The sequence below is a fragment of the Ictidomys tridecemlineatus genome, chromosome 5 (assembly GCF_052094955.1).
Source record: "Ictidomys tridecemlineatus isolate mIctTri1 chromosome 5, mIctTri1.hap1, whole genome shotgun sequence".
In the NCBI taxonomy this organism is placed as follows: domain Eukaryota; kingdom Metazoa; phylum Chordata; class Mammalia; order Rodentia; family Sciuridae; genus Ictidomys; species Ictidomys tridecemlineatus.
In genome coordinates this window covers 171,723,563-171,740,273 of record NC_135481.1, presented here as the reverse complement: position 1 = coordinate 171,740,273, position 16,711 = coordinate 171,723,563, and the positions used below count along the sequence as shown (strand labels likewise).

At 34.2% G+C, this 16,711-nt stretch overlaps 1 protein-coding gene across 3 annotated transcripts in view; it reads right to left on the bottom strand.

The window, feature by feature from the left end:
• Window positions 1-16,711, bottom strand: part of Rnf24 (ring finger protein 24) — a 77,225-nt gene that overhangs the window by 24,852 nt on the left and 35,662 nt on the right. For all 3 annotated transcript variants that reach the window (XM_040275343.2, XM_021723191.3, XM_040275342.2), the window contains one exon: window positions 644-793. In XM_040275343.2, coding sequence (XP_040131277.1) covers window positions 644-793 — 150 coding nt within the window. The remainder of the gene's footprint in view (window positions 1-643; window positions 794-16,711) is intronic.

Below are 16,711 nucleotides of genomic sequence, written 5' to 3'. Positions count from 1 at the left end.
AGGACCACAAGGAGCTTTTTTAAAGGCATGGGTCTTGTCTTGGACACTGCTGATCCCTAATGACTTTAGCTAACAATGATGCAACACCCTTTCAAAAAACAATTTGAAATCCCTGTGAAAATATTTTTTTTTGAAAACAGACAATAATGTAAGTATAGTTGGACCAGATGCTCATATGGAGAACAAATTAATAAAGACAATTTTCTCCTATAAAAGACTTAACAGTAAATAGGACTGAAGACTGCATAAAGGTGTATTACTGATTAGTAACTCAAAGAAGATTAAAACAATAAGCATATTAACTTTTAGAAAATTTGCCATTATCACATTTAAGTTTAAATATTTTAAAATCTGAGGGTAGGACTGGGGTTGTGGCTCAGTGATAGAGAGCTTGCTTAGCATGTGTGAGGTACAGGGTTTAATCCCCAGCACCCCATTAAAAAATTAAATAAACAAAATAAAGGTATTGTGTCCATCTACAGCTAACATATATATTTGTTATATATGAATATATAAAAGTATGTGCGTATATTCATATATATTATGAATATTCATATAAGAATATATACACATATATTAAAAAATCTTAGAGTAGAAACTTGATTGCTTAACATATTCTGAAGTAACATAAAATGAAAATTACCTAATCAAGTAGCAACAGAAGAGTAAACTAAGGATGAAGACAAATATAGCAGTGCCAAAAACCACAATATATATGTTGAGAGGCAGATTCTGGAATCCAATATTAGGCATCCTGAAGTTGTAATGTGGGAAATCTGAGCTCATGGATAAACTGTAGGGGAAGAAAAGAATGGAAAAGAATTAGGTATAAAGACTAAGAACCAAGATGTATAGGGGCAAAAGTTTTCTAATGCTTGACTTCATTTGAAACAAGTATGACAGACAGACATTCATTCATTGTATCACATATTTACTACGTGCTTACTTACCTGGCATTATTCTAGAGAATAGAGATCCTGTGAAAAAGCTCTGCAAGTTGCATTCATTCATTAAGATATTTCACTGAAATAATGCCAATAATCAATAAACACAAAAATGTTCAACCTCAAAGAAGTGCAAAAAGGAAAAAAAAATCTTGAGAATTTTCAAACTTTAACCTTTGACTTAATAATTCAACTCTTAAATTCCTAATATTTATAATAGTAAAAGTATTAAATAGTAATTATTTTAGTAAGTAAATAGTATTAAATAGTAATTAAATAGTAATAATAAAAGTATTAAAAACTCAGACCAGAAGCAGTGGCTTCAGTGACTCAGAAGGCTAAGGCCAAGAGGATTGAAAGTTTGAGGCCAGCCTCAGCAATTTGGCAGTACCCTAAGCAACTTAATAAGATCCTGTCTGAAAATACAAAATAAAAAGGACTGGGGATGTAGCTCAGTGGTAAAATGCTCCTGGGTTCAATCCCCATTACCAAACAAACAAACCCCCAAACCACAAATAACCACCCAAACAAAAAAAAAAATCTGACATAGATATCTTACAAAGAGATGATTAAGCAATTACATCATATGTTATTATTTTATGGAGTTATTAAAGCTGATGTTTTTAGTTAATTTTAATTCAAGAGAAATAAAAATATGTGGGAAAAATGAAACAAAGGTTGCACATAAAATATGAAACCCATTTTGCAAATACAAATATGTGTGTGTGTGTATATATATTATGAGTCAATCAACATGAATCTTTACTGGCCAAATCTATTACCCTCTCAACTGCAGTGTTACCTTTTGTCAATTGAGAGAGAGAGAGAGAGAGAGAGAGAGAGAGAAAGCCTGAAAGGCAACTTATCAAAATACTAACAGTGGCTTAGAATTTTATTCTCTTCTTTTTAAACATCTTTTATCAAGTCAGGCTCTGTACTAATAATTTTACTGACATTATTTTATTTAATCATCTTATCAAACTTTTCTGGTGGGTACCACAATTATTCCCTGTTTTATACATGAGGAAACTAAAGCTGAGAGTGTTTTGGTCACATAGTCTGGTCAACTATGTAGAGGAGCTTGGGTCCCTCCAACTCCAAAGCCAGTGCTCTCAATCAATTTGCTCTACTACCTTTCTTGTATTACTTTTATAACAAGAGCCAATGTTTTTAAAATATTAAAAGGGAACTATTTCTGTAGATTTGCTTGGTAATACTTAATGATCACTACCAAAGTTAAAATTTTATAAATGGAACCTGACTCCTCATTTAGGTGATAAGCTATAGTGATAAAACGACTTATCACACCTTCTCACTAGAACTTCCCTTGTCGTTGATTCCTCACAGAATAAAAAAACTCCTGCCAAGCCTGCTTATTAAGACAAAAGATGAATAACTGAATTATAACTATGACTATTACCAAAATCAGAACAAAAAAGCCTTACCAAGAAAATAAAACTACTTTTATTTATGCATAGAAAATTTAAAAATTTATACACATTTAGTGTTCTTGTTAGTTCTCAGAATTATAACATATTTACACTGTTGACACCATTGAGATGGTGACTGGCTGTTTCTGAAATGTAAGTCTTATCATTACTTAAAATTTCCAGTCCTAATATATTTTTCCCCCTGCCAAAGGCATAGAAAGAGGTTTATTTAGGAAAGTAGATATACATTCAAAGGAGAATGTGGGCAATCTCCAGAGAGATGCCTTTGGAGTAAAGCAAGGAATATGTATTTTAGGAAGAATGCAGGCTATCTCCAGAAAGAGAGACAGTAACCTGTTGATATGATTTGTTAATACTTACAAAGGGTTAGTACTAGGAGCTGAACTAGAGGTGGAGCTAAGGTGGAATTACACGATTTTGTGTTATTTCTCTTGTGACGGTGTATTGCCTCATTTTATAAGGTGCCCCATAATTTTGTGCTAGTTTTTCTTGTGCTTGTGCATTTCCCTTATTTTACAAGGGAGGCCAAGGGTAATGTTGCTTAGAAGTTAGAATTGTTCCAGTGTGCTTTCTGCATTTCAATTGCTCATGAGTGTTTCCTTTGAGACCTCTTTTTATCCCAAATTTCTATCTTGCCCCGCATCCTACCCAAGGCTTGGATCCCTTATTCTTAAGGGGTGCAGAAGGGGAAAAGTTCAGCTTTTGTATCTACTTTAGGCTGATATGAGATGTTGTCCTAATCTACCCATAAAGTCTCTTCCTGCCTCATCTATTGGGACAAAGAGAGATTGGTCTTAGTTGTTGAAATACGTTGGAATCCTTGTCTTGTCATGCTTTTAATATGAATTGTTGTAATCTGGAAAATACAACTTTATTAGGAGGCTAAAAGGCAAGGGCTGATCAGTAAGAGAAGAAGTATAATTACCAGAGGTCCTAATAGTGATAACAGCTAGATGGGGCTACTTAAGTAAGCTTTAATAGTTTTATTTGCTTATACATTTCAAGATATGGATGTTTTTTAAAAGCACAGACTGTCAGATCGGACTTAACTAAGCACAAACTTATGACTTTAGCAAAGCCTCTTTTTTTTTTATAGCCATAGATGAACAGAATGCCTTCGTTTATTTTTATGTGGAGCTAAGGATCGAACCCAGTGCCTCACACGTTAGGCAAGCGCTCTGCAACTGAGCTACAGCCTGAGTCTTGCAGAGTCTCTTTTGATAGTTATCAGACACTCATGTGTAAGCACCCTTTCTCTATAAACTTTACTCACTTCTGGTAGGGCTGATGCAAATGCACATTAAGTTACATTTAAAAGGACTAAAGCATTTTTCTTTAAATGCCCATACTGTTCTTTGCTTATACTTTCCTGCCAGGTGTTTAAGACCAAGTTGGTCAAAAATTGACCTTGTTCTGATTTACTATTATGGTCTTACTGACTACACATGACTTCCCTTGGAAGCATCAGGGATATTTTCCCTCTCCAATAACCCTCCTCTTTGCAAAATGTACAATGGTTGGTTTTCAGTTCTCTAGGGTCCTCAGGATACCTAAGTGGGAGGTTGAGTGACTAATCAGAGTTGCAGGTCCCTTAGAGGGGTCCTGTCATTCCTGAGTCCTGGTTGACTATTTAGAGGTCGGGCCAAAATACTGGCTTTTCTCCTTAGCGTTTTTACTTCCTTGGCTTTAGTCTCTGAGTTTTGGTCTTTAAACATTCAGCAGGCCAGTCCCACCAGTCTTGAATTGAGAGTAATGGGTTTTAACATTAATGTCTATATTTTTACAGTTACCCCTTTAATTTAATTGGGATCAACACTAGTATTGGGAGTCAGCATTATCTATTATCTGTCTTGTGGGTGATGTCTTATTATCTTAAATTAACTCAGGTTGTTTAGTTAGAAGTAATATTTCTGCAAAACACTAACAGGCAATGTTTATAAGGAAATATAAAATGAAATTAACAAGACAAAAAACATACAGTTTGTATAATAGCTTTGAACCACAGAACATAATTTTTATAATAACATTAATTCATCTTTGTTATCTATTTAGCACCTATAAAAATCCATAAATTTATCAACTCAATCACATATGAAATCCTTCACAAATTTTGCTTTCTTTAAAAACTTTTACAATCTTTTATAATTTATTCAAACCTTTAGTTTTGTATCATATCCAGTCTCTAATATCTTGAACCAATAAATCAACAGCTGCAAAGAGTAACTACATCACATAGTATTTCTTCTCCAAGAACTGCCAAATATAAATGATATTAATCAGTTTTAAATCTTTGTCCATTTTTGCTTAAAGTGAGTTTTTATTTAAAATACATAATTTCCTTTTTCCTATGCTCAGATCTTCTTAGGAAGGGAAGATGTAGCTAAGGATTATTTTGCCAAATATACACAGCACATATGCTGCAGAGTTATCAGAAAATTATAGCTGCACAAAACTTATCTTTCAACTTTACATTGTGGACAAGGCCACACTTGATGACCCCTGCTATGGCCAAGACTTGGATGACTGTACTTTAATCCCTAAAATTGTCACTTCTAGACAAATAGGGCTTGGTAAAATACTTCTCATCTTAGGAAATAAGAGTTTAAACATCTGTGCTAGGTTGGCTAACAGAAAGGAAATAGGGCAACAAAGTGGTGTAGTTAAAAAAAGGGACTGTTTGTGTCAGTAAATCTGGATGCTTGTTTTCAGGATGTCACCAGGTAAATGTCAGTACCTGTCCCAACTATATTTAAATTTTCTCACCTTTCAATAGAAAAATGCCTATCTTATTAACTTCAAATAATTCTTAGAAGGATAAAATAATAGAATTTGAAGAGTATAAAAATTCTAAGAGGGCTGGACATAGTGGCACACACCTGTAATCCCATACTTGGGAGACTGAGGCAAGAGGACTTCAAGTTCAAAGTCAGCCTCAGCAACTTAGTGAGACTCTGTCTTAAAATAAAAAAATAAAAAGGGCTGAGGATATAACTCAGTGATAAAGTACCACCAGATTCAATCCTAGTACCAAAAACAAACAACAAACCCTCTAAGAGGACAAAAATATTGAGGCTTTAGGATGTGTATGGTGTATGTATGTATGGGCTCTCATGCATGCATGCATGTTTGAGGAAGGAAGTTACATGTGAAATACAAGGAATAAAGAAATCTCAATAAAGACCAAGCCTCTGGAAAAGATTCCATCAAACCAAGTGCCCTTTTATCAGAGAATTCTTCCACATACACTACAAAGGTTTGTATCAAGCAGTCTACTAACCTGGCCTCTAGAGGCAAGAACTGGAAACCAAACCAACAGAAGCCCTCAATTTAGACCAACTTGGGGTGAGCCCTATGCAGTGCTATGAGAATGATACCCTATAGGGGTCCTTGCACTGGATGGTACTATCAAGGAACTCTTGTAGAATTCTGAATGGAGATACAAACATATGAAACATTAGAGATAGTGCTGTCATCAAAGAGAAGAGATATGTGCCTCAGTGATCCTGGGGGCTGGATAGTATATATACTACTCAGCATGGAAAGAACTACATATTCATCATTTGAGTAATAATAATGCTTTGCTATTGAGGTCTTATGATGCAAAAAGTTCTTTAGTAATTGCTCCTTGTGGGAGAGAAGAAGAGAAATGGAACTTGTAGAGAATGCACCATTGTATCTTGGAATTTCTGACTTATTTACACGAAAATCACTTTTTTCCCAGTGTAATTAATAGATTCTGAAATTTGTTGCTTTAATTTCAAATCACCTAATTAATTTATAAAAACAAAACAAACAAATAAATAAATAAATAAAAAATAAGCAAAGGCAAGAAGATTTAAACATTTTATCAGCAATAGGACTTCTCAGCAAGAAAGTTTTAAGACAGACAGATTACATGAGATTTAGATTCGTATATAGACTGTATATAACACAGCTGCAGCATCCTTTCTCAAAGCATATTTGGTAGTCATATTCTTCTTAGGTCAGTCAGTTTCTGTTCCCTGGACAATATTACATTACCAGAAGTTAGTATTCTACTTTTACTTTAAAAATGCTTAGAAAGGGAGCCACCAGTAATTAATAATGCTGTATTTTATAGTTTCCTGTTCACAAACCATAAAACTACATCTGTTTCTTATAAATAAAAAGTGTCCAAGAAAAAAATCAGGAAAAACTACTTTAGACTTTCTTAATATATATATATATTTTAAAATAGATATAAGCCAGGCCTTGAGGTGCATGCCTGTAAACCCAGCAACTTGGAAGGCTGAGGAAGGAATATCTAAAGTTCAAGGACAGCCTCAGAAACTTAGTGAGAACCTGTCTCAAAATAAGAAATAAAAAGGGCTGGGGGTATGGCTCAGAGCATGCTGGGGTTCAATACACAGTACACAAAAAAAGTTAATATATAATTTTAAAAAATGCATCTATGACTGGGTGTGGTGATGCACATCTATAATTTCAGCTACTAAGGAACAAAAAATAAAAACAAAAATAAATTTTAAAACTAATCATCTTAAAATCAACAAACAAGTGGTGTTTAAGACATTTATAATGTTATGCAACCATTTGCTTTTTAGGAGTTCAAAACATTTTCATCACTCCAAGTATGATAAAACTCTACCCAGGGCTGGAGTTGTGGCTCAGTGGTAGAGCACTTGCTTTTGCACATGTGAGGCACTGGGTTCGATCCTCAGCACCACATAAAAATGAATAAGCAAAATAAAGATATTGTGTCCATGTATAACTAAAAAATATTTTAAAAAACCAAACAAAAACAAACCTCTACCCATCAAGCAGTTACTTTATATATTCTCTCCCCCTGGCAATCACCAATCTGTTTTCTGATTCTATAGATTTAGCCACTATGGATATTTTGTATACATGGAATCCTAAGTTATAGGACTTAGGTATATCTGGTTTCTTTCACTTACCATAATGTTTTTGAAATCTATCCACATTGTAGCATGTATTAATTAGCACTTTATCTTATTTTTATGGGTGAAATGACAGTATTTCGTCATCAGCTGATGAACATTTGTTGTCTTTCAACCTTTAGCTATTGTGAATAGTGTTGTTGGGCTGGGAATGTGGCTCAGGCGGTAGCGCGCTCGTCTGGCGCTCGTCTGGTTCGATGGTTCGATCCCCAGCACCACATACCAACAAAGATGTTGTGTCCGCCGAGAACTAAGAAATAAATACTAAAAAAATTTCTCTCTCTCTCTCTTCTCCCCCTCTCTCACTCTCTCTTTAAAAAAAAAAATAGTGTTGTTAAGATTATTTGTGTATAAGGAGTGTCTCAGTCTCTGTTTTCAATTCTTTTGGGTATATTCTTAGGAGTTGAATTGCTGGGTCATGTAGTAAATTCTGTTTAGCTTTCTTAGGAAAAACCAAACAGAAGTGATACCATTTTACATCATTACAATAATTACAGCAATGTACGAGGGTTCAAATTTTTTCATATCATCAACCCTTGTTTTAAATTAATTTCTTTCTTTTCCTTTCTTTCTTTCTTCTTTTTTTTTTTTTTTTTTTTTTAATCAGGGATTTAACCCAGGAATGCTTAACCACTAAGTCACATCCCCAGCTTTTTAGAGACAGGGTTTTGCTAAGTTGCTGAGACTGGCTTCGAACTCACAATCCTCCTGCTTCAGCCTCCCCAGCCTCTTGTGATGTGTTGGGGATTGAACCCAGAGCCCTGTGCATGCAAGGACTCAACCAACTGAGCTATATCCCCAGCTCACTTTTTTTTTTTTTTTTTAAATACTCATCTTCATGGATGTGAAGCATTATCTATGCATGTGTGTATGTGTGTGTGTGTGTGCGTGTTTTGAGACAAGGTCTCACTATGTTGCCAAGGCTGGGTGTGAACTCAAGATCTTCCAGCCCCAGCCTCTCTTGCCTAGTCATTTCTGAGGTTTTTTGTTTCCCTAATGACTAATAATGTTGAACATCTTTTCGTATACTTACTTTATTTACACATCTTCTTTGGAGAAAGGCTATTCAATTCACCTATTTTAAAACTGGATTGTCTTTCTGTTATTAAGTTTTAAGAATTCTTAATGTATTCTGGATGCTTAGCCCTTTCTAGACACATGATTTGCAAATATTTTTCCCAATTTGGTAGGTTGTCTTTTTACTTTTTTGATAATTTCCTTCAATGTACAAAAAACTTAAATTCTGATAAAGTTCAATTTATCTTTTCTTGCTTTTTTTCCCTTTTTGTCACTTGTGGTTTTTGGTATTATTACATCTAAGACTCCATTATCAAATATGAGGGCATATAGATGTACTCTCATGTTTTCTTCTAAGAATTTTAGTTCTTATATTCAAGTTTTATAAAGAGCACGCCCAAAACATTACTTTTTTGCCCTTTAAAAAACTTTTTACCATTAACTGGGTGTTGTGGATCACACCTATAATCCCTGCTACTTAGGAAGCTAAGGCAGGAGGTTCACAAGTTTGAGGTCTGTCTGTGTAACTTAATGAGACCCTCAGCAATTTAGGAAGACCTTGTCTCAAACAAACAAACAAACAAACAAAAAAATGGACTGAGATATAGCTCAGTGGTAGAGTACCCCTGGGTTCAATCTCCAGTACCACACACAAAAAACGAACAACAAAACAAAACAAAACAAAAGCCTTTTCATCAACCTTTTACCTAGAATATGGTATACCTTGGGGAATGATGTTCCATGTGTGCTAAATAAAATGTGTATTCTATAGTCATTAGATAGCGTACTATAAATGTGAGTCAAGTTGGTGACTGAATGTGTTCAATTCTTATATATGCTTGGTGATTTTTTAACTTTACTGAGAGTGATGAAGTGAATTTCTCAACTATTATTGTTTAGTTACAGTTGTCCCTCAATAGCTGAGGGAGATTAGTTCCAGGATCCCCCTACCAACCACTCATACCAAAATCTATGGATGTTAAATCTGTCATAAAAAATGTAGTATTTAATATGACCCATTCACATCCTCCTGTATACTTTGAATTATTTCTGGATTCATAGGTAGTTCTAAGAAATAACACAGAGAAATCCTTTGTATATCTTGCCTAGTTTCCCATGTATAGTTTAACTATACATATAATATCACAACTATATATTAATTATATATAACTATAATATCATATCACAAACAGTATGAATGATGACAGAATTCACCAATCTTATTCTGATTTCTCTACTTATTTGTACTAATTTGTGCTCTGTATCTATCATAATAGGTAAGATACTGAACAGTGCCCACATCATGAGGATCCCTAGTGTTACCCTTTTAATAACCACACACTTCTACCTTTCACCTTCACCATTAGTACCTAATTTCTGGCAACAACAAGAAATCCTCCATTTCTAAAGTTTTTTTTTTTTTTTTTTAAATAGAGAGAGTGAGAGAGAGGGGGGACAGAGAGAGAGAGAGAGAGAGAGAGAATTTTAACATTTATTTATTTTTTCTTAGTTCTCGGCGGACACAACATCTTTGTTGGTATGTGGTGCTGCTGAGGATCGAACCTGGGCCGCACGCATGCTAGGCGAGCGCGCTACCACTTGAGCCACATCCCCAGCCCCCATTTCTAAAGTTTTTTTATTTCAAAAGTGATATACCAATGGAATCAAAGTATCTAACATTCTGGAATTTCAGCATTTTTTTTTTGGAGATTTATCTAAGCTACTGTGTGTATCAACAGTTTGTTCTTCTTACTGCTAAGCAGTATTACATGGTCTGTATGTACTACAGTTTGTATAACCATTCACCTGTTGAGGGCCATCTTGGTTGTTTCCAGATTTTGGCTATTACAAATAAAACTGTTATGTTTTATTTACAAATAAATAAATAAATAAAACTGTTATGTTTTATTTGTAATACAGGCACACGTTTCTGTGTAAACCTAAGTTTTTATCTCTATATGACATATGCTCAAGAGTGTTTTGTTGATTTTTAAACTATATATATTTTAGTTTTTAGTAGTTACTCTAGGGATTATAATATCTTATTATAATATATTTTAGAGTAATACTAACTTAATTCCAGTAAAACACATGAATTTTGTACCAATATATATATATCCTTTCCTACTCGTTCTTTTTAACATCATCATACATTCTACATATTTTAAACCCAATAATATAGGTCATAATTACTACTTTTATAATTTTGTCATTTAAATATGATCAAAACAGAAAATATAATAGTTACAGAACATTTTATATTCACCTACATATTTACTGTTTCAAGTATCTCCCTCTCTTTCTTCCTTCCTTTCTGTATTAGGGATTGAACCTAGGGTTGCTGTACCATTGAGCTCTCTGGCCTTTACTTTATTTTTTAATATGAAACAGAGTTTTGCTAAGTTGCTGAAGCTGGCCTCTAACTTGTCATCTTTCTGCTTCAGCTTCCCAAGTCCCAGGGATTATAGCCATGTGCCACCATGCATGGCCAGTATTCTTCATTTCTACCTGTGGCTTTGAGTTACCATCTGATATTTCCTTACTCCATTTCCCCTCCCCTGGGTTGTTTGTTTGTTTGTTTGTTTTGTACTGTGGATCAAACCCAGGGGCACTCTATGATATCTACACCCCCAGCCCTTTTTATTTTCAGACAGGGTCTTGTAAAGTTGCTCAGGCTAGCCTTGAAGTTTAATTCTCCTGCCTCAGTGCTCTAACTGGGATTACCACAGGCATGTTCCACCATGCCTACCTCATCCCCTACTTTTTGCGCTAGTATGGTCATATAGATTAAATCTTCATATTTATAAGCTCAGTGATGCATTTTTTGCAATTATTGTATTATGTAACTGTCATTTTTTCATTTTTTGGTACCAGGGATTAAACCCAGGGGTGCTTAACCAATCAGCCACATACCCAGACCTTTTTATTTTGAGACAGGGTTCTGCTATGTCGCTTAGGGCCTTGCTAAATTGCTAAGGCTACCTTTGAATTTGTGATATTCCTACCTCAATCTCATGAGTTGCTTGGGATTACAGGTATGTGCCACTATGCTTGGCTTCATTTACTTTTTGAAATGATTAAAAATAACAGTAAATAGGGATGCTGACTCTGGTTTCATAGTACACTTTCTTTTTGTTCATCTCACTTTTCTTTTTCACATCAAGAGCTATAACCAAGCAAGTCTTCCAGTTTCATATAAATTATGACATAAGCCTTAAGGTACAAGCAATTTCTCACAGATTAATTGTCATGCTTAACTATGATTTTTTTCTCTAATTTATTAAAAAAGAAAGCTCTTGGCAAATCAGAAGTAATTCACTTATTTGTTCTTTACTGAGTATCTTTTTAAAAAACATATTTTTAGTTATACATGGACCCAATATCTTTATTTTGTTTATTTTTATGTGGTGCTGAGGATCGAACCTAGTGCCTCACATGTGTGAGGCAAGTACTCTATCACTGAGCCATAACCTAGCCCTACTAAGTATATTTTTAGTCTCTTGAAACACGGTCTTTTAAAAAAACATTTTTAAGTGAGTAGATAAGAGGAAACTTTTTAAATTTCAAAAATATGTTACTGAGTAGTAGAAATATTTAAGTTTTCTGATAAAAAGGATATGGTGGGTTCCAAAGAAAATTATTATTGGCGAAAGACCTATATGTACACATATCTTAATAAAATTTCTGAATTCTAAGATAAAGAACTATGATAAGCTTCCAGAAAGAAAAGTCAAGGTGCTATAATAGAAAGCATAAAGAACTATTACTAGACTTGTCTCAGGTCACACATAATAGAGGCTTATGGAGTCAGAGGGCCTAGAATTTAATCATGAATTTGCCAGAAATTTTGAGTATGCTATTTATCTTATCTATGTCTCAATTTCGTCATTTGATAAAAGCAGAAAAACATTAGTAACTACTTCATAGAGTCTTACAGGAATTAAGTAACTTAATATATGAAAAGCACTTGGAGGAAAACCTGAACACATAGTGTATACATGAGAAAAGTCAGTTATCATTATTAACTAAAACACTGAATGATAAAAGATAATAGAGTTCCTGTCTATACCTCCATCAAAATACATCCAAGTAGACTTCTGATTCTAGAAAGATGGAGTAGACATTCATTCTCCTACTTTTCAGGCTAAACACAACTAAAACCCCTGGACATTACTTACAACAAATACAACAAAGTTCAAGAGAATCAAGGAACTGTGTAGCAGTGTGTTCCCTGCGATTTCTTTGTCTACATATCTTAGACTTAGAGCTGGAGAAACTGGCAAACCAGAAATGCCAACAGATAAAGACCAAAAAAGAGCCACAACAAATCTGTTCTCTATAGTCAAAGGACCACCAAAAAGGTAGCCTGGGAGGACAGAAAACTTTTAGGTAATAATTGCTCTATTTCAAGCTAAACATATCCCAAAAAGCACTGTAGCTACATCCCTACACATGCCAGCTAAAGTAAAAAGGAGAGCCTAGATTTCTACCCTGACTGAGACATAATGAGGTGCCCCCAGGTGGTTTGCTGGGATAGTATCAGAACAGTCTTCCTTGGAAGCTGGGATTTTTACACTGCCAGGTGGTAATGAAGTCTCACCTCTGTAGTATTGGTGGAGGCAACATATGGACCCTAAGTTACACCTCTTTCCACTAATGAGGTAACTATACTTTCCCCCACTGGAGTAGTGACAAGAGGAGATATGGTGAATAATTAGAATTTTAATACCGTAAGCAGCAACAAGCACTTCTCAGCCACAGAATATCAGTGAAAGCCTGGTGGAGAGCTGGAACTCCCATCCTGGTAATTAATAACAAGGAGCCTCCTAACTCTCCCATGTCAACAGAGGCTGCAGGGAAAGCTGGGCTTCTACCCTCACCTAGCATTAAAGAGGCAACACTATATATCTCCACCTTTTTTACTGTCAGAGTGACGTAGGGAAGCCAGCTAACAGAAGGTTTAAATAAGATCTAGACTATCCAGATTTCAAATGAAAATGATTCATACCAAGAACAAGGAAGATTGTCAATTAAATGAAAAAAGAAAACAAACGCCAATACTGATGAGAGAAAAAGTCAGAAATGTCTGACAAGGATTTTAAAGCAGGCATCATAAAAAAGTTCCAAGAAGTAATTATGAATATGCCTGAAACAAGTGAAAATAATGAAAGTCCCAGTAAGAAAATAGAAGACATAATACTGAAACTACAGAACTTAAAAAACCTAAGAAATGAAATTAAAAACTTAGTGGATGGGTTCAATAGCAAAATGCTGAAGAATCTGGAAAGTATTCACGAATTAGAAGACAGAATAATAGAAAATAGCCAATAAGAACAACAGAGAGAAATTAGAATGAAGGGCAAATAAATAAACAATAGCAAAAAATTCAGAGCCTCAGGAGCATGAGGACTAAAGTAAAAAATTTAACATTTATGTCACTGAATTTCTGGGAAAAGAGAAAATGGGCAGGGCTGACATAGAATAAACCCAAATAGATCTATATTTAGGTACATCTTACTGAAACTTCTGAAAACTAAAGACAAAGAAAAAAACCTGAAACCAACAAGAGAGGGATGCATGTTACCATTAGAAAGAAAATGATTTGAAAGATAAGAGATTTTTCATGAGAAACAATGAAGGAAAGAGGAAAATGACATGGAACACTTGCCTAGCATGTGTGAAGCTCTTTCTGGATTCAACCCCCAGTACTGTAAAAAATTTAAAAAATAAAAATTAAAAAATAAGAAGAAAATTACATATTTTTCAAGTGTTGAAATAAAAGGGTCATCAACTCAGAATCTTACATCCACCAAAAATATCCTTCAGGAAATCATAAATCATATAAAGGAAAACAAAGATTATTTGTTGTTAGAAGGCCTACTCTGAAGAATGACTAAATTAAGTTACTTAAATGAACTTATTTTAACAGTAAGGAAATGATTAAAAAAGGAACACTGGAACATCAAGTAGGAAGAAAAACTGCAAGCAAAAATATAGGTAAACACAATAAACTTTTTCAGTTTTCTAAATTCTGTTTGATGGTTGAAGGAAAAATATAGTTGTCTAAATTACTCTAAATGTATGAAGAGGAAATATTGAAGACATTAAAAATAAGAGAGGGTAAAGAGATACAAAGGGAGGTAAGACTTTTAGTTTTCACTTAATTGGTAAAATCATGACACCAGAAGGCTTCACATATAATAAAATACCTACAGCAATTACTGAAAATACTACACAAAGAGATATACTCAAACACTACAGGAAACTTCAAATGGACTTCAGACAACAATTCAAGTAACAGAGTAATAAGGTACAGAGAGAGCAAACAACACAAAAATCAAAATGACAGACCTAGACTGGCAGAATGTGTGTGGTCTCAAGGAAGCTGAGGTAGCAGGCATACAAATTCAAGGGTAGCCTGGGCAACTTAGTGAGATCCTACCTCAACAAAACAAACAACAACAACAACAACAACAAAACAAACTCCCCCACCAACAGGCATAAACCCTAATTTATAAATAGCTACATTAGGTATAAATGGTTTGGGCTGGGGTTGTGGCTCAGTGGTAGTGTGCTTGCTTAGCACACATGAAGCACTGGGTTTGATCCCTAGCACCACATAAAAAAAAATTAAATGACTAAAATAAAGGTATAAAATTTTTTAAAAGTATAAATGGTTTAAATATGCCAATGAAAATGCAAAGATTGGCAGAATGGATTAAAAATATGGCCCAACAATATACTGTCTACATGAAACTCACCTCAAAAATAATGATCTAGGTAGGCTGTCAAGAATAAAATAAAACAATGCAAGTATTAATCAACAGAGTAGGAGTGGCTATATTAGACTTCAGAACAAATAAAATTATCAGAGACAGAAACATTACCTAATGATAAAAGGTCGATGCACCAAGAAGACATAGCAATTATGAATGTGTGAGTATAACATCAGAGCTGCAAAATGTGTAAAGTAAAAACTAAGAATTGAAAGAGAATTGAAAGGAGAAATGGACAAATCCACAATTATGCTTGGAGGCTCAAAACCTTCTCTCAACAAAAGCTGGAACAACTAGATAGAAAACTAGCAAGAACAAAGAAAAATTCAACAACATAATTAGCCAATAAGATCAAATGAAAATTTATAGAACATTCCATTGAGCAAGAGCAAAATGCACAATCTTTTCAAGTACCCAAGAAAGTCCACAACTCAGCCATAAAATGGATCTCAATAAACTTTAAAAAACTGAAATCATACCAACTATGTTACTAAACACATTAGAATCAAACTAGAAACAGAAACCTAACAGGAGAGATGCCCAAACACTTAGAAACTAATCAACACACTTTAAAATAATCCATGGGTCAAAAAGGTCTTAGGGTAATTAAAAAAAAAACTGAATTGATTGGAAATGAAATCAGAACATATCAAAATCTGTGGGACACTGGTAAAGCAATGCTGAGAGGGAAGTTCACAGCACTAAATGTATACATTAGAAGAGAGAAAAATATCTCAAGTCAGTAATCTAAATGCTTACTTCAGAACCTAGAAAAAGAGTAAAAAAAAAAAAAAAATCCAAGTCAAGCAGAAGGAAGTAAATAATAAGGAGGAGAAACTGGCAAAATTTGAACATGGCAACAATAGAGAAAAATCAGTGAAACAAAAATCTGAGTTTGTTTTTTGAAAAGATCAATGACAAACCTCTGGGAAGAATAACAAAGAAAAGAAAAAAGGGGTTGGGTATAGCACAAGGGTTGGGGTACAGATCAGTGGAAAAGTGCTTGTGTAGCATGCTAGAGCCCCTGGATTTGATCCCCAGCATGGGGGACAGAGGAGAAAGGAGAGAACAGAGAAAACACACAAATTACCAGTATCAAAAATTAAGTAAATGATGTTACCACAGACTCTGCAGACATCAAAAGGATATGTACACATAAAGATATGTACACATATACAGGCATAAATTTAGCAACATAAATAAAACACACAAATTCCTAAAAAAACTATCACAACTAACCCAATAAAAAGATAATCTGAAGAGCTCTACAACTATTAAAGAAATTTAACTCATCATTTAAAAAATTCTTAAGAAAGAATGCTTCAGGTCCAGATATTTCATGACCAAATAGGGTTTATTCCAGGGATGTAAGGCAGGCTTAATATTTTAAAATCAGTATAATCTACCATATTAAATAGCTAAAGAAGAAAAATCACAGGGTCGTATCAACTGATGCACAAAAAGCATTTCACAAAAGTCAACATCCATTTATGATTAAAAATTTGCAGAAATTTAGAAATGGAAGGGAACTTTCTCAACTTGATGAAAAGCACCTATAAAACACTAACACATTTCAACCAGATAAC